Source organism: Passer domesticus, chromosome 1 (genome assembly GCF_036417665.1).
Source record: "Passer domesticus isolate bPasDom1 chromosome 1, bPasDom1.hap1, whole genome shotgun sequence".
Taxonomy (NCBI): domain Eukaryota; kingdom Metazoa; phylum Chordata; class Aves; order Passeriformes; family Passeridae; genus Passer; species Passer domesticus.
The window spans coordinates 22,860,905-22,879,041 of NC_087474.1; the positions used below are offsets into that span (position 1 = coordinate 22,860,905).

The 18,137-nt window shown below is 39.4% G+C and overlaps 1 protein-coding gene across 3 annotated transcripts in view; it reads left to right on the plus strand.

Moving 5' to 3' along the window:
- Nucleotides 1-1,786: 1,786 nt before the first annotated feature.
- Nucleotides 1,787-18,137, plus strand: part of VPS50 (VPS50 subunit of EARP/GARPII complex) — an 80,224-nt gene continuing 63,873 nt past the window's right edge. For 2 of the 3 annotated variants that reach the window (XM_064410219.1, XM_064410223.1), the window contains exons 1-5: nt 1,787-1,945; nt 4,197-4,265; nt 11,867-11,989; nt 12,582-12,653; nt 17,194-17,247. In XM_064410219.1, coding sequence (XP_064266289.1) covers nt 1,913-1,945; nt 4,197-4,265; nt 11,867-11,989; nt 12,582-12,653; nt 17,194-17,247 — 351 coding nt within the window. In that variant the 5' untranslated portion in view covers nt 1,787-1,912. Of the gene's footprint in view, nt 1,946-2,899; nt 2,950-4,196; nt 4,266-11,866; nt 11,990-12,581; nt 12,654-17,193; nt 17,248-18,137 lie in introns of those variants that run through there. The other variant, XM_064410231.1, reaches the window with a different exon arrangement.

Consider the following 18,137-nt stretch of genomic DNA (forward strand, 5'->3'; position numbering starts at 1 on the left):
TTTCATAAAACCTAGGTTAGAAATTATTATCTACTTGATTTCACCATGTAACAAAATATTGGTCATAGATTCTAACTAAGTTCTAACTGAAATGATGGGACCTTTAGCATTGGAATAAAACTTGTGTTGGCACTTCAAATGCCCCATATGGGCTAAGAAAATAATAATAAAAAAGGAACAGATAAGCAGAGTTATGTTTTTCTATTGTCCTGTTATTTCCAGCATTTTAACATATTTTTGGTGTTATTAATATACTGCATGTTTTTACATGAACCCACACAAATATTGTGCATGTGAAAAATGGATTTTCTTTTCAGTACACTTGTAGCTTGCACTAGTTGTTAAAAGTTAAATGTTAAATTTAGACTTAAATCAAACCTCCCTCGTTTTCAATAGAAGCAACTAAATTAAAGCAATACTATTTGCAGCACCAACAATCTGCAAAATTTAATTATTTTATTAATGAGAAGTAACTTTGTTATGTGCTAAAATTGTTAGAGGCTTTCTACTAAACAATTACACGATATTCCCCAAGGCAGCCAGAAGTAATGAGCTCCTGGCACAGAGAGCAGGGAGGGAGCACGGCTCCTGACCCTCCCTTTGCCGTTCCAAAGGCACCAGCTCTCACCTGCCCTGCCCTGCGACAACTCGGCAGCAGCTGGGCACTGAGTAACAGCAGGACCAGGAAACACGGAGTGCCCTCGACAAGGAAAAAAAAACCACTTTTCTACAGGCACAGCCATTCCATAGCGGATGTGCAGGTGGTCTCGCCCTCCAAAGTGCCTCCACTTAAGCAAAGAGTGTAGGATAAATTCTTTCTTTCCTTGTACTTATATGAATTAGACTTAAAAAGCTATCTGGTGGGTCTTGGTGAGTGTGGTTTTTTTTAAGCTGCTATCAATACAACTAAATAAGAGTGACACAAGCCTGTTTTACCGATGCAAAACTACATCCATCACCCGTGAACAGGCCAGACGCGCTGTGCGTAACGCCCTGTGAAAAACGCCAATCACTTGTTTTTGAAATTTTAAAAGTTTAATAGTAATAAAATGGTTATAAAAATAGTAATACAATTAGGATAATAAAATTTGAACATTTGAGATTAGGACAATATGAGACAATAAAAACAAAGAGATACAGACGGCTACCTTTTTCTGGGCAACACAAGCCCGAAAAAGGACCCCCGTTAACAGAGGATTAAGCCTTAAAAACAATCGTCTGCTGCATATTCATACATCTCATCCATGATGCATAAATTCCATTCAAACACAGAATTCTCTCTGGTCACTGTCAACTTCTTCCTCTTAATCCTCATGCCGTCTTCCTGTCTGAGCGAGGTGGGAAGAAGTTAGTTTTCTGCTGATAAGGGAGCAATAAATTCCCTTTTTCTGAAAGATTTAGGTGTCCTGCAGCCTCCATCTGGTGAGGGCCCCTCATTCCTTTCTAAAAGAAAACATTCCACATACATAGTTCCTATTTCAACTACAAAAGCTACCTTTTTGCTATGAAACTACATTTACCATAGTATTAAAATGTTAATACAGCACTACTCAATACAACTTAATGTGTATAGTAAATAGCTGCGTAGAACTATATAATATGCACTTTTCACAGCCCGAAAGACAACCAGGAAATTCCCCTCGTCTTAGTGTACGCTCCAGCTTGTCTCCATACACAGAGCCGCGTTTTATCCCCGGAGCTAAGCACACCCAAACCTACACAAACAATCGCCACAGCTCCAGGCCCACCCTGCCGGCCGCGCTGCCGGGACTTGTAGTCGGGCCGGCCGCCGGGAACTACCGCTCCCGGGGAGCCGCGGGCGGGCGCGGTCAGGTGGCGCCCAACATGGCTGCGCCGTGCCCCGGCGCCCTGCGCGGCCGCTGAGCGCACTCGGGGCGGCGGCGGGGCCAGCATGCAGAAGATCAAGTCGCTGATGACCCGCCAGGTGAGCGGCTCTTCTCGGGATGCGGCGGGGTACCGCGACGGCCGTGCCCGGCTCTCCGCGGGGCCGCCGTGCCCCGGCACTCCGCAGAGCCGCCGGTGCGCGGGCATCGCCCTCTGTGCTGCCGGGGAGGGACGGGAGGCTTGGGGCGTGCGAGCTCCTGCTGCACACGCATCCACCTTGTTTCTCTCTTCCGAGAAATGGAAGCGTGCGCAGGTGGCACCGCGTAGCTCATGTCACAACAGAGAAATCTGTTGAAGATGACAGGGCGGGCCCGTGTCAGTTTACTTTTTTTGACATGTAATTTTTGAGCGCTGGGCTGTGGTTCTGTAACACGGCTTTGTCTGGCAGCAAATGCCTTTGGTCTACAGGGAAGTGAGGCAGAGAAGGTGCCAGGGGCATATCTGGATGGGCACATAGTGAGTGTGTACCAGAGCACTCGGTGTGTGTCTGTCAGCTCACTGCTGTGGGCCACTTGTACTGGTTGTCTCCAGGATTATGTAGATCTAAGCCTACTTTTGGACCAATATTTCTAAGATTGAGAGTCCTTTTAAGGAACTGTATCAGCAGAACATTCCAGCTATTCACATATATAAGATAGCCCTGAAAAAAAGCCTCTTTATTTGTGTCTAATTGGAGAACTTAAAAAAAATCACTTGTGTTGCCCACATTAGCTATTCTAGATAGTGATAGAAAATAATGGAAAAGTCAGAAGTTTCTTTTTCCCCTAACACTATGCCCTCAGAGTTGTGATCCTTATGCAGGAGGCAGGGCTTAAAAATGGACACTTGTGTGAAAGTGGAATTGCCAAACTAATGTTCTGTTCCGCTTCAGTAGAGGGTTACATGATTCGTTTTCGGCTTGACTAGGAGGAGTGCTGGGAAGCCTGCCCAGTGTGGAGATGATGTTTTTTTGCAAATGATAACAACTTTGGCAATTTTCAGTCATTTGGAAGGATTAGGTTCCATTTACATTTTGATAAGTGAACCATTTTATTTCTTCTGGAGGTAAGTCGCTAGAACTGCATATTTTGGAGAGGACTTAGGGAAGAATTTGTGTGAAGTATGAGAAACTGCAGCAGTTGCTGTGCTTGTTTCTTACTTTGAATTTCTGATGCGCAGAGGTGAGTCATCTTTGATGGTGACAACTGCAGAGGGAGGATGTTTTGAAGTGATGTGTGACAAAATCTGAGAATCAAAACCAAAATGGAGAGGTTTTGCATCTTGGGAGGATGAAACAGTTGTAAAATGTAGTAGTTAGCACTGAAATTCTGTACAACACTTTGTCAGTTTCAAAGAATAAATACAAACTTTCTCACCGTAAACTAATATAGTACTTGCACAGGTCCTTTTAGAAATAAAAGTACCCAGGACCAGAAAGGGCCTTAGAAAAAAAACTAGGAAGGAAGGAAGAAAATCTGCCTGAAACCTTTGACTCACAGGAACACACTGAAGTCTCAAGGGAAGCTGGAGCCAGAACCATATCTGAAATCTGAACTTGTAGATTCATTTCTGCCTAGGGAGCTGGCAGAAAATATACTGTGCAGCCTGTTCTGTGGTATTGCAGTTTGAAATGGTGAGATGCTGTTTCAGGTTGTCAGGAGAAGTTGTGGATTCCCCATCCCTGGAAGTGTTCAAGGCCAGGTTGGATGGGGTCCTGAGCAGCCTGATCTAGTGGAAGGTGTCCCTGCCCATGGCAGGGGGTTTGGAACTACATGACCTTTAGATTCCTTCTAACCCAAACCTTTCTATAAAAATTGTGAATATGTTTGATATTCAGCAAACATACAGGTAGTGGAATACAGTAAGTAGAAAAATATGCCATCAATCAGAAATAATCTTGCAATAGAGTAGGTGGCACCTACCTTGAATTCATTAATTTGATTCCATTAAATCATTAAGTTAGTGGAACAAAGTATGCTATGTTTTTTTGACACGTGCTCATTCTGAAATTTAGGATAACATCTGGACATTGACAGGAGGATGTGAGTAAGTTTTATAAAGAAAATGTTAGTGAACTGTACTGGAAAGGTACATATTGCAGCATAAAACTGGAAATGCTTAGATGTTTGTGGGGCATGATTTATATACCAATGGTCTTGCTTTAATGTTTCTAGCATGAGGTCTTAGCCTTCCAGCAACATGTCAGAGTATTTATTAAGGGACCTGTAGATACCTATTCAACATCAGGTAAGACTTGATTGCAAGATACATAAAGGAATCAAACTTAACTGATTATTAAAATTCTTTTAAAGGGTCTAAGAAGTCCTCAGGAGAGTGTTAATGACCTCAGTCCTATTGAAAACTTTCGGATTCCTACTAAGGTATGATACAACATTCCTCCCCTCCCACTCCCTTTGTTTTTAGTTTTTCATTTTATAGTTGAGTGACATTTAGTTGTGTCTTCTTTTCTTCCTTAACTCCAGGTTTACTGTTGTTCTTTTTTCAGTTTTATTTCTTGCTGAAAGTCTTTTAGAGTGTTTTAATGAAAGAATTAAGAACTGTGAGACAAATCAGTTCACCAACTTCAAATGAATTTGCATTAAAACTTTTTCTTGAAACTTTTCAGTTGTCACTGGATGCTGATCTTACTATTATTTAGGTTTCTTGCTGGAGTGAATTAAAAAAAAAGTGGAAAAAAAAAGCCTTTTTGAGTGTTACTTTGGAAAGTAGATGCTGTGTGGATGGCCTGTATAGTTCTAGTGTTAACAGTTAGTTTCTTCATGGTCTGGGTGCTGTAAATATATTTTGTAATTTCATGGTTTTAATCTTCAGCATATATAATTAACTTCGTGTTCTACTTTAAAAGTTAGCCCTTTATAATAGCAATAGTTTTTGGTATCCTTTTGGATCTCACTATTTAAATGAAGCCAGCTCACTGTCATCTCACAAGTCATGCTGAGTAATCTGTATGTGAGCGTACAATTGTCACAATAATTGGCTGTTCCTTATTCTCTGTTGATCTGAGGAGAGGATTCACAAGACTTCTGTAGTTGTTGTCTATTATTTTCTATGAATTTGGTCTTTGCCTTTAACCAATGAGATACTTAAATTACTGTCTTTAATTTAGATGACCTATTTTACAATAGTTAAAAAATCAGACCGAAAGACCCCTTGAGTTTCTTTGTCTCTGTATAAGTGTAATATGTTGCTTGTGCTGAGGCAGATCAGAAATTAGCATTGCTATATATTTGAAAAATCAGGTAAGAGTCTCTGAATTGGCACATTATACTTTGTGAAACAGTGGCCAATGTATTGATATCAAAGAGCAAAAGTATTCAGTTGCAGCAATGTTGAAAAACCTGTCACATCTCCATCGCTTAAATTTCATAATTGCAGATTCCTGCCACTCCCTGAGCAATCAGTTTTTTGCCAAGTTGGCTCTCCAGATAAAAGCAGATGTAGGGTATCTTGGCTGGATTTCCATTCTGTAATGGTTTGATGTTATATGTCTGATAAGTCTACACTGTGTAGCAATAATTGTTTTTATTTAACTCTTGAATCATGAAAGTCTCAAGCTGTTTTGATGGCGGAACGGTTATGATGCTGTACTTTCATAGTCACACTTCCACATTCAGTCTGGTATCTCCAGACTGATTTAGGGCAAATGATACTGAAAACTTCAAAAGCTGCATTAAAGCTGTACCGAAATACACATAATGAAAGGCTGCAGGATCAGCATTAATTAGGGCCAGTGTGAATTACTGGTAAAAGGACAAGCCATTTGTTAGACAGCCCTAGGTACAAACCCATGTTTTTTGGGACTACCACACTAGTTTGGAGGTCAAATGGGAAATATGGAGGACAGGAAGAAGAATCTGCTGACATTCCATCCCCTGAAAGCAAAACCAGCAAAATTCTTTTGGGTCTGGATATCTGAAAGTTTTTGATTTGCTGATGGTTTGCTGACTGTGGCCAGCATGATGAAGTGATGACTGTACTCCTCAATTGCTGCTTCCTGGCTAGCTGATGACAAGAGAGGGGGGGCGGCAGGCTCTCCCTGGAGCTCCGTTGAGTCCCAGTTGTCAATTGTTTCGGCGCAATATAAAACACAGGCAGCGCACACGGGTCCCAGGGAAACTTTATTTGATGGTAAACTTCCCCTTTTCCTCTCCTGGGACCCTGATCAAGGGGCAAACAAAGACTTATAAGTGTGGGCAGGTCTCAGGGGAAGGCACAACTTTCAACAAATCAGGAGAGTTGGGAGTAAAAAACCTAGGCGGAGATAACAGCAGTGAACCAATACAATTCCAAGGGAGGAAAAGCGGTTTCAATAAATGGCTAAAGTTTGGAGAAATAGAAACTACTTGACGAAGTAACTAGGAAAAGGCAGAGACAAAAGGAAAACAGCACCAAGGAAAACCACCAAATCACAAATCAAACCATAAACCTACTAGTAAAACAAAAAGCACGATACAACACTCAATTTCTTATTTTCAGGCAATGAAATTGTTAGGCATTTGGACATTTTAGTGAGTACCTGAGTGTATTCACTCATGTTAACTGGTACTTCAATAAGTTCTGCAACTATTTTGAAAAAGTTCAATTTCTTATCATATGAAGGCAAATCACCAGCAAACTTGCTTAACTGGTTAATACAGACTCATGCAGCCAACTCACTCACATAGGGAAGTATCTCAGTAGGAAGTAATTGTGTAATAGTTTGAGTCTGATAAAGTCTCATAAAGTGGAGAAGCCAAATCTGAACTGCAAGGCTGGATATAACAGGTTGCCCAGAGAAGTTGTGGATGCCCCATTCCTGGCAGTGTTCAAGGCCAGCTTGGATGGAGCTCTGAGCAACCTGATCTAGTGAAAGGTGTCCATGACAGGAGAGTTAGAACTAGATGATGTTCAAGATCCCTTCCATCATTCTGTGATGATTCTTTGATGATTCTATGACATCTAGAAGAGAAGGTAGTCTGTAGAAGGACATAACATCTATTTTGGCTGAGATACCTCACTTCATTGGCATACCCTGATTACCCAGGGAAATTAACTCCTTTTGAATCATTCTGTTATTGTTGTTTCCCAAGCTGATAACAGTTTTGTCACAAAAGTCTGAGGTAGGTATTTTGCATGCTTGAATTCAAGTGTGTTGGATTAATGGTGAGTTGACTTTGAATTAGGTTGTGTCTATTTTGATGATAATCAGCTCATATGCAATATACAAATATTATTTGATTTTGTAGCTTATGGTAAATAACTGAGTTTTTAAAAAAATGTTTTTTCCTATAGACATAGAAGTGTGGATTTCTATTTTCCCAGCAGTAGCTGAATGCTTTTCAGGAGTGCATTAAGTAGTAGTGTGGCTAACGTGTTCTATGGATAGGCTTTGTTGTTCTCTCCATTAGGAGAGTGGTTTCCAAAGTATAATGTTTGTTTTGGTAGAATAAGAGCTTTTTAGTAGGTACTCTCTGCACATACTGTACAAAGGAAAATCAAAAGAAGGCTCTGAGCTTTTTCTATGAAAGATAGGGAATACCACCAACGTCTCTCTGGTACTGCCTTTCCTAGCTGGGGAAGAGGGAGGGAGGGGCAGGGAGGAAAAGCAAAGTGTGTGTATATATATATATATATATAGTTATATATTGTATTTTTTGGTATTATAGACATTAATTGTTATATAAAACATACAAAGAAAATCAGATTTATTTATATAGTTATATATGTATATTGTTATATTAAATATATACTGTTATAGTATAATATATATACATTAGATAAGATTTTAGATAGAGGTTCTTCAACCAAGGGTGGTTGAGCATTGGAACAGCTCTCCAGAGAAGTGGTCACAGCACCAAGCCAGACAGAATTCAAGAAGCATTTGGCTAATGCTCTCAGGCACATGGTGTGACTTTTGGGGATGGTCCTGTGCAGGGCCAGGAGTTGGTTTTGATGATCCTTGTGGGTCCATTCAAACTCAGTGTATTCTGTGATTATAAGACAAATATAATCTCTAAATATATCTTTATATATAGATAGAATTCAAAGATGGTGTTTGCATGTGTGTATACAGATACATATATAAGTGCTTTAATACTTGTATTTCACAGTGGTGCAGTGTTACAGTATAGCTGCTGATGGAATCTGTTGAGCACGGCCCTTATCCTGATATTTAGGATTGGATTTTAGCACAGGTGTTATCCATGCTCACAATGGAGGGATATAAATCAGCAGCATATTCATTGGTGTGTTTTTGGTTCATGACATAAAGGGAGGCTGTGTCCAAATCAGTATAGTGCAGACTTGGCCCCTGGTAATCTCCAGATAAAAAACCAGCATAGGCTGTTTCTGAACTTCAGCTTTTAACTAGGTTAGAAACTGTTTAGATTTTTTTTTTTTCTGAGTAGTGTCAGTTAACTTTTTTCAATGTCTTCATTTTCCAGTCTTTTAGGTGATAGTGACTGGAGTGCAAAAAGTGTTTGCTTCTACTCCTTACAAGAAATGCTTCATTCAACAGAACAATATTGGTTTTGCTGCTACAGGCAACAGCATACAAGGAGAGTGGGAGTGTGATGCACTGGGAAATAGCTGGGTAGACGTCTAAAACTTGCTGAACTGCATTTCAGATGAGTCTGCAATGAGATGACTCTTCTGAAATACATTTCAAGGAATTGCCACAGGCTTCTAGACTGTAAACTCCTATTTCCATAGAACAGAAAGACAAAATGATGTGAGGTTTGTGGATGCAAGCACTGTGTTTTATTTAGCAATGGCTTCTTTGAGCTGTCAGACTTTTTTTTTCCTTCTTTTCCTTCCCAGATGCTGTCTTTCACTGATCTGTTTAGGTGACATAATGAGAGAGGCCTGCTGCTGAAGGTTGCACTAGAAACCTAACAGGATAAATTGTTTTTCCATGAAAGTATGATCCTGAAGTACTGAGGAAAAAAAGGTGCAATTGGAACCATAGTGACACAAGTTTTAGGTAGGAGATGAGGCCTCTTGCTGAACAACACTTAGGGAAAATGAGTAGCCTGTGAAACAGTATCTTACCAGGCTGTGTTGGCCCATTATTGATTGAAGAGTTCCTGCTGCTGAATGCATGTGTTAACCTGGACAGGTGGATTGAAGTGAAGGTTGTGGAGTCCACCTTGCCAATATGCTGCTTTTCCTGACCTCCTGTGTATTGAATTAATTCTGTTTAGCAATGGCAAAGTTCTCTGCAAGGGTATTATCATGAGATCCCTGCTGTCACAATTTTTGACAGGTTTTTATGTTCAGAATAGCACTCAGAATTGCTGAATTAACATAAAATGTAAAATTATAAATGTGTTTTAGTGTTGACTTTTTTTCTTTTTAAGGAGGATACTTATATGGCAATAGCTAGACAAGTTTTGGGGTGGAAAAACACCTTGAGGGATTTAATAGAGCTTCTTTCTTTCTTTCTACTAAGTGTGTGAGTACCAAGTCCACAGAGTTAAACTGGCCCTTTGCCAAGACCCCTGAAACTATGGACTTATTTCTACATAGTAAAATTGTTTTTGTGTATCTGATTGAAAGGATGAGGAAAATGGAATATCAGAAAATAAACTTTAGCTAGTGATAGTTGCCTCTTTAGAGGTGAGTGAATAAATTTTCCTTCACTATGTTGGTTATTTCAAGCTACTGGAGCATGATGTGCTGAAAGCTGCAAGTTATCATGGCAGAAAGTCTGGTGTCAGATATAATGCCATTTATGGGGGAGCTAAAGTTTATCCTGGAGAGTTATAACTAGACTGCTATTCTAGAAAAAAATGGACAAGGAAAAGAAAAACCTTGTCATTTAATAAATATTTTCCTGATTAGTGTTTTGGCAAGAAACACTCAGATGAGTGATCTTTCTGAGACAGAATAAAATGGTTTCTTAGCAATTTTCCTAGGCACTCCAACATGAAATCCAGAATATGTGTCCGTAATGGCTTTCTTAATGCATCTTTAGCAGATGTAAATCACCACTGACCTATTTTATTGACATATTTTTTCGCCAACATGACAAGGTATCAGTAGTCCAGAATTTCAAATGATCCTAAGCATTTCTTCTTTGGTTAGTTTTTTATCCTTTTTTCTTTTAGGAAACAGCCATGCAGAAACTTGTAGGCAAATACTGGATGATAAATTAAGTTTTTCCATTTGCAGTGTTCAGTGGACCCTGTTGCCTGTCTTGAACAGTTTTTTAGTTTCATATAACTAAAACTCAATGTACTGTAAGATGTGAAACTGATTTACAGTGGGATGTACATTATAAAGCTATCATTATGCTATATAACGATATAACTGTATTATTTCCTTGTTTCTCTCGGTCTGTGGGTGCAGTCCATGTCCTTTCTCTGGCTGGGCGTGGGTTGCTGCGTTCACCTGCGCTGCCGGCAGTGACTGCATCTGGCGTTTCAGGGGGGGATCGGAGGCGCTTGGGCGGGAGAAGGTGGCTGCTCGAGAGCTTTTCTCCGCTGCCTCCTCGATGGTTTTTCTGCCGCTCCCCGCTGCCCCGTCACGGCTCGGAGCCTCCCGGCTGCGGCCTGGCCCGCGGCCCGGCGGGGGCGCCCGAGCACCGCCTGGGGCCTTCCTGCGGCCTCGCGTGTGGCCGCTCGGGGACGCGAGATGCGCTTGAAACCCCTTTTCCTCTGTATCGGAGTCGTTGCTTTTTATTTCCCCACCACCCCACCTTTTTCTTATTTTAATCTTTTTCCCCATTTTTTTTCTTGTGAGAGGTATTTCAGAGGAGCAGCGGCTCCTCTGATGCTCTTCCAAACTGCCCACTTGTGACCCCTTGGCTGCCTCTTACAGCACGGAGAAACAGCGCCTTGCTGTGTGCTGTAAGGGTCACTTTGCCTCGGGACGTCTGCACGTTGACCTTAGCTGACGTGCAAAATAAGCAAATTAGTGGTTGTTCAGTCATTTAATCTAAAATTGGATACCATTAGCTGGTGAAATAAACCTTTGATCTCTTTGGGTTGAAAATACCAGCACCTTGCCCCTCTGGAATAACTCAGCACTGCTGGGAGGCTCAGGATCATTATAGGACTCTTCAGTCTGCTGGATTGCTTCACCAGAATTTAATTTCATTATCAAGCAATTTTATCTTTACTTTTTTGTGACGAAAGAATATTCTAACACTTCTCCCTTTTGAGTCTCTGATAAAGGATTTTTCATTTTTTTTGAGTGAACGACATCCAGCTGAGGGCCAGTGTTAGTTGCAGTGTCCAGTGCAGCAGAGGAGGAGGTTCAGGCTGGGTCCTTGGTTTGCTTCAGCCACTGGAAGCATCTGGGCTGCCGGGGAGACCTTCCAGAGGAGATCGTGACAGCAAGGAGGGGGATGCTTATCTCTGGAATATTGGCTTTCAGAAAGCTGACAGCACATCTCTGCTTAGACCACTGTGCTAACATCTGAGAGCTGTTAATCTTGTGCAAAGAAGGCAGATCTGTTCAGGTTTTACCTGTAGAAATCAAGTGTTTAATGTCATGACTTTTATTTCAGTGAATATGAGGGCTGAACCGAAAAGTTATGCATTTGAAATGACACTGTCTGCATGTCATTTATAAAGAGCGTTCTTCAGTTTTAAAAATTCAGGTTTTATTTGTTTTGTTTTGTGCAATTTTTTTCTCCTTCTGGAGAAATAGTCTGCCAGTTTATTTTTAGTTTATTATGAGAATTTCTTAAGGTGAGGAGGAAAAAACTGAACTCAATATGCACTTGGTGCCATAAATCAGTGAATGGTTAAGTGGGCTACAACGTTGAAGTCTACACTATGTTTTTTGAAAAGTTTTAAACGTCTTGCTCTCCCTAATGGGAAGTACAAGCCACAGTGTACTGATCTTTTTGTGTATTTTGCCATTGCTTCTTGTGCTAATATTGGAAGTGGCTTTTGGAAGATGTTAGTTTTGTTAAAAGGTCGTTCTTCCTCTGATGTGTTATTACATTATGGAAATTCTTTTTTATTTCATGCAGGAGGAGCTCAGAGAACTACATGAAGAACCAACTGATCCTCAGGCACAACAGGAAATAATTAACAGCATTGAGGAAGTTTATTTTTCCAATGACTCCTTTGATATTGTGAAGTATGAGTTAGAGGTAAGCTGTCATCTTGAAAGAAAAAATGGCAACATAACAAAAAATGAAGGCCAGGAGTATGCTTGTTTCAATGAGCTATTTTTGTTTCTTAGGTCTTGTATGAATACAACACTGTACTCCCCTACGTCATCTTGCAGTTTTGTGCAGCTTCTAGCATAGACTATTGGTGCATATCTATAGTATATAGTCTCTTCTTTTAATGTAGTAGAATGTGCTAACAGGCATATTGTAATTTAAACTGAAGTGAAAAAGTCAAGATAGGTGAGGAAACAAATCTGCTCTATATTTTGTGTATTTTATTAGCAAACTGACAGAGACAATGATTTCTGTGATTGGGTGGTTGTGTGTATACATATATGACATAACATAGAGTAACTTGGAAGTAATTATAATACTACATGAGGCAGTTATGATCATATGTTGTATATTTTAACACTAATTGATTGCAGTATCCATCATTTGGAAAAATGGATTAATTCTGCAGATTATATTATAGAATGTTTCTTTAATGAAACCGATTGCCTAGCTAATGCTATGCGTGAGTTAACAAACTTTAATTTCTCACTGATTTTAATTTATTATTTAAATGCAGAGGCTTCCTCCAGTACTTAGTCTTCAAGAACTGGAAGAGTACAGAGACAAACTAAAACAACAGCAAGCTGCTGTAAGTAAAAGTTTTTTCCCCTGTACCCTTACACAATTTGTTGTCTTGTCTATAAGTCTAGCAAGAAGTGTAACTGAAAAAAAATTGATTTCTTAACATATCAGATTTTTTAACTAAGTATTTTTTTAACATCATGTTGTGTGCCTTTATAGTGGAAAATCATCACTAAATCATACAATCATGTGAAATGATGAAAGTAAATCTTAATGTTAAGTATTGCAACAAAGATCAAATGTGCTAACTATTTCTTTAGAAACTTGACTTTTTGAATGTTTATCTTACAATGTTCGACACAGTGCTGAATAGTGGACTAGTATCTCTTTGAGGGATTTCTGGCAATGTTAGACTTAAAATGTTTTAAAAACACCCTCCTTGAAGATGCTATTTTCTCTTACTTTTCATTTGCCAATATGTTAATTGTTCACAAGGGTTTTTAGTGAACACTGATAGAGAGTTATTATGTAATAAACCAAATGAAATGTAATGAGTAGTAACTACGAGGTATGAGGCAAAATCGGAGTTGCAGCATTTGAAAGGTGCTTGTTATGTTACAGAATTTTAAATTTTCTATTAATGTATTAATTGTTGTTCCATTACTCTTTTGAGATGAATAACATGCTACAGGAAACAAATCTATTGATTGTGGCATTTGGAGAGTATCTGCAAGTAAAATAGAAGTAATAATCCTAATTCATGTCTTCAAATAAATGAAATGTATAGGAGAATCTTGCATTGTTAACAATAGGTAAATCAAGCGCCTGCTGCCGTAAACTGCTTTCCCCATAATATACCTATGAAATTTTGTGAAAGGGTAGCGAGAAGTTGAGGAAATGAGTATTCCATGTTTCTCACCAAGATTTATAAGGAAAGAATTTGGAAGTGTGTGAGAGGTAGTAATTTTTTTTGTGTGTTTGTTTGTGTGATGGTGGTAGTGTTTTTTGGTTTTTTTTTTGAATTTTAAGAGGACATCTGGTGATGTCTGACCTTGTTTTGAAAGAAAGTGCTCTCAAGACTGAGACAACTTCAGTGAGATTTGCTGCATAATCCTGATATGTGTTATCAATGTCTTGGCCATTTTTTGCTTGAGGGATGGGAACTGGCTGCAGCTGAGGGAGTAGTTTCAGGGCATGGCTGCTGCCATGAAACATTTGAACTGAAAAGTGCATGCAGCTAATGAATAATAGGGGAGAGAATTGAGCACAAGGCTTCCAGTAGATATGGCCAGATGTGTCTTTCTTTTACACATTTCTGAATACAAACAGGCAAAAACTCTCAAAGCAAAAACTTTTGACAAGAAACATGTGCCCAGTTCTTCCCTCATCAACTTCCCCCGGTCAGGATTAGTCCTTGCTTGTTTCTTTCTTAATTTTCTCAAAATGTGTTTCTGGTACAGGAAGGAGTTATTTCCTCCCTGAGCATGTGCCAAAGTGCTAAAATTTCTTATATGCTGTATTTCGTGTCCTTATGTCATATTTTCAGGTTGAGCGTGAGAGACTGTTGCGTGTTTGCTTCTTGTGTCTCAGTTATTTACATTTATCTTGTGTTAGGTCATTTAGAGAACTGTCTCTAAATGCCTTAAAGGATGTTAGTGTCTTTCATGGAAGACAAAACTGCAGAGTGTTGTATGTTGTTAGCTGAGTACTAAAAATATTTTAATGGTGAATAGATTATTAGATAGAGGCTTCAAGAAGCCTGTTGACATATTACACAATAGCTCTGCTTTTGCAAAAAACTAAGTATTGCCTTTTTCACTTCAGTGTCTGTACCTACAGCTGGCAGAGGAATTTACAATAATAGTTTGGAGATAATACCAACTTCTAAATTTTTCTAATGCAAAGCACTTATATGAGTGTGAATTACAGGTGCTAGAGCTCTGACTTACTGCTTTTGCACAGCTGGTCTTGGTCATCCTGTTGTTTTCAGGGTCAATATAGACTTATTTTCTGTAGTTTTCTCTATAGTTTCCCATTCAACTGGAATGATCCCAACTTGCTCAAACATTTTTTAATGTATGTATCATAACAACTTTTAATTTGTAATTGTCTTGTTACAGAAAACTTGGATTAGAAAGGCTTTTTAGTTGTATGTCTGCTAGACTTCATTTTAATTAGTGGTCTAATATCCTTTGCTATGTTGTTTTTTCTTTGGAGATGAAATCTCTTTTACTGATGTGATTAAGAAAGAAAAAATTATTTGTCCCGCAAACGTTGTTGGCAGGCGTTGATAACCATGGTCACATTCAGTGCTAGCAGCTGCAGTTCAGGATTCCAAGGCTTAGCACAACACAATTGTATGGAAGATGCCAAAAGGGGTGTGACAGCTTGGAAATAAATGAAATATCTGGGGATAGTATTGCTTATCTGAAAAAGTATCTGAGAGCTTGGACCCTCAGAAAGAAAAGTAGTATCACTAAGTACTGGGAAAGAAAAAAAAGTGCCTGTGGCCAGTGCTTGTCAATGTTGAGGTCGTTATTAGTCAAGGGTAACTGAGGACTTGCAAAACAAAAAGAGTGTAAAAACTGAAAAGAAATGTATCTTTTATTAATGTGTACTGCTTGAGTGTTGCTTAACAGTACTAGAGCATTGAATAACTAGCAGGTATATCCATGTTCTAAAGATTTTTACAGGTACAGGACTAGAATGAAGAATATGTTGGAAAAAGAAGGTGAAAATTTCACAGTGCATAGGCTGTGGAGTGAACAAAATTTCTTAAGAGCCCCAGGGTCATGTAGGCTTGTGTAGCATTTGGCTTGATAATACCCTATCCTGACCCCACCTCACTCTGGAGTGGTTCTTCTGCTGTCCTGCAGAGGAAGGATTTATTGGTTATGGAACAACTAAAAGGTTAAGAACAACTGAACAGTTTTAAAATTGCTCTGTGGGTCTGGCTTGCTTTTGATATGGAAGGAGGAAAGCGTAGCTGGGTATATGCTCCTTGTCCACATTGCCCCCTGATGCCATTGGAATACTTCAAAGCCCATTTATGTGCAATTGCTCTTCCAGAGGATGGGAATTGAGCTGGTGGAGCCAATATAAGATTGTTACAGGAATGCTGATTGAAGAGCTCAAATCTGAGCTACGTTTAGGCAAACATAGCAGTCAAGCAGTCAAATTTACAAAAACCTCTTTGTTTCTCTCTGCCAGTAGTGCATTGTGGGCTGGCTGTCATAGCCAGTTTTATTTTATTTCCACTTCTGGGAGTATTGTTCCCCCAAAAGGATATAGAGCAATGCCAGTAATTTCTTTGTCATGTATGAAACCATTTCTTAAATATTTTTAGTCCCTGATGAAAAACAAAACTAAATACACTATTCTCAAGCTGGTGTTTATAAGACTGTTACTGTTGGATTTCTTTTTAAGCTTCTGTGTTTGTGGACAAGAGATTGATTAAGGTAGCAATGCCCAGTTCTTAAATTCAACACAAACAGTAGCTCTCAGGAGCGTTCTACTTAGAATTATACTCAGAGAATGGAGAAAATTTTAAAATATACATATTCTGTGTTCTAAAGAAAGGGTATAATATGTAGAGGATGCATATTCATTTTGACATAGCTTTACTTTAATGCAGTATCAGTCTCAAAGGTAGGTGTCCTTATGTTAAATGTGTTGTGGTTTAACTCTAGATGGCAATGAAGTATCACACAGCCACTTGCTTCTCTGCCAGTGGGGTAGGGGGGAGAATGGGAGGAGTAAAAGTGGAAAAGCTCATGGGTTGAGATAAAGGTAGATAATGCAGAAGAAATAGCTAAAAATAGGTAAAGCAAAAGCAGCTGAAGCAAAACAGGGAATTAATTCGTTGCTTTTCGTGGGCAGGCAGCTGTTCAGGCTTCTCCAGGAGAGCAGGGCTCTATCATGTGTAGCATTTATTTGTGAAGACAAATGCCATCACTCTGAGCATCCTTCCCTTCCTTCTCCCCAAACTGCATATGCTGATCATGACACCGTACATTTAGGATATCCCATGGGTCAGTTGGGTCAGCTGCCTCAGCTGTGTCCCCTCTCAAAGTTTGTTCACTCCCACCTCACTTGCTGGTGAGGTAGTTGGAGGAGCAGAAAAGGCCTTGATTCTCTGCAGGCACTGCTCAACTGAAACACCTCTGTGCTATCAAAACTGGTTTCAGCTGAAGTATTTTGGAGAAAATTGAATACCCCAGCCCAGCCAGCACACCATTCTATATCATTGACTTAAATTTGTACTGTAGCGATAGCATGAGCAAAATGTAAACACTTGCAGTGCCCCAAATTATTTCTATTTGCTTTTCTAGCATGTTCCTTAACAAGTAGAGAGTTAAGTGAGTAGTCTAAAAATGCCCACTAATTGCTAGATGGACTTGTGAATGTTTCTCTTATCTTGGTTCCAAGGAAAGTTCATCATAACTTTTACAATTTTTTAATATGTTGTTGTGGAATATTTATTAATAAATTTGAAAAATGCAGAACATAGTGGTAGAGAATCATAAGCTTGTAGAAGCTTATGTAGCTTATGTAGTAGGCCATACTTGAGATTGCTATGTATCACATGGAGTGTTCTTCTTTTTAAGGTATCTAAGAAAGTTGCAGATTTAATCCTTGAAAAACAGCCTGCATATGTTGAGGTAAGACAACTAACAATTTTCAAGAATAAACTGCTCAATTTTGTGCTGTTATAATGCTGCAGTTGTGTCGTTATAGTGATTTGTAGTAGGGGTGCTAGTGCCTGGTTAGAACCAGCTATTTTTGTATGCTAAAGCTCTGTCCTCTATAGTGAAAACCAACAGTGTATTGAGTTGAAAGTCCTTAAGATGATAAAGGTTTTATAATATGGTCATTTTACAAGGCCTTCTGAAGAATTTAGAATTCAGGGATTCACAGGCTTGGCTAATACCTGTAACAGACTTGGAGCAGAAGCTGCTTTATTTCCACTGTTTAGGAGTGGTGTCACATCTTATTCCATAAGAGAAAGCAGTAGTGATCTTTCTTAAGATCACTTAACTGCCACTAATCACAGGCAGTTGTGAGAGTCACAGAGTCACAGAATATGTCATGGTGGAAGGTGCCCACTAGGATCATCAAGTTAACTCCTGTCCCTGCAGAGAACCATCCCCTAAAGTCACACCATGTGCCCAGGAGTAATGTCCAAACAATTCTGCAAAGTGAAAATGGAGATTGTTAGTAAGTTAGTGTAAGAATGATGCTGTGGTTAATACTTTTGTTTGTGTACAGCACCTTACATCACCATTGTTGTACTGATGATTATGGCAATTCTTTGGGCAAGAAGGTGGAGAGAGTGTGGAAGAGCAAAGATGGCTTCCTGGCTGTTAACCTGTGGTAGATGTCATGGAGCTGCAATCATTTTCCTCTTATCCAGAGGACACAACATCTTTTTTGTTCTCTTGTTCTTATGGCCAGTGTATCCAGCCTTAGTGAAGTTGCCATCTGTGCTCTGGCATCATTGCCTGGGGAAAGGAGTGCTGCTGTTTAAAGAACAGTGTGGGGTGGGAGAAGT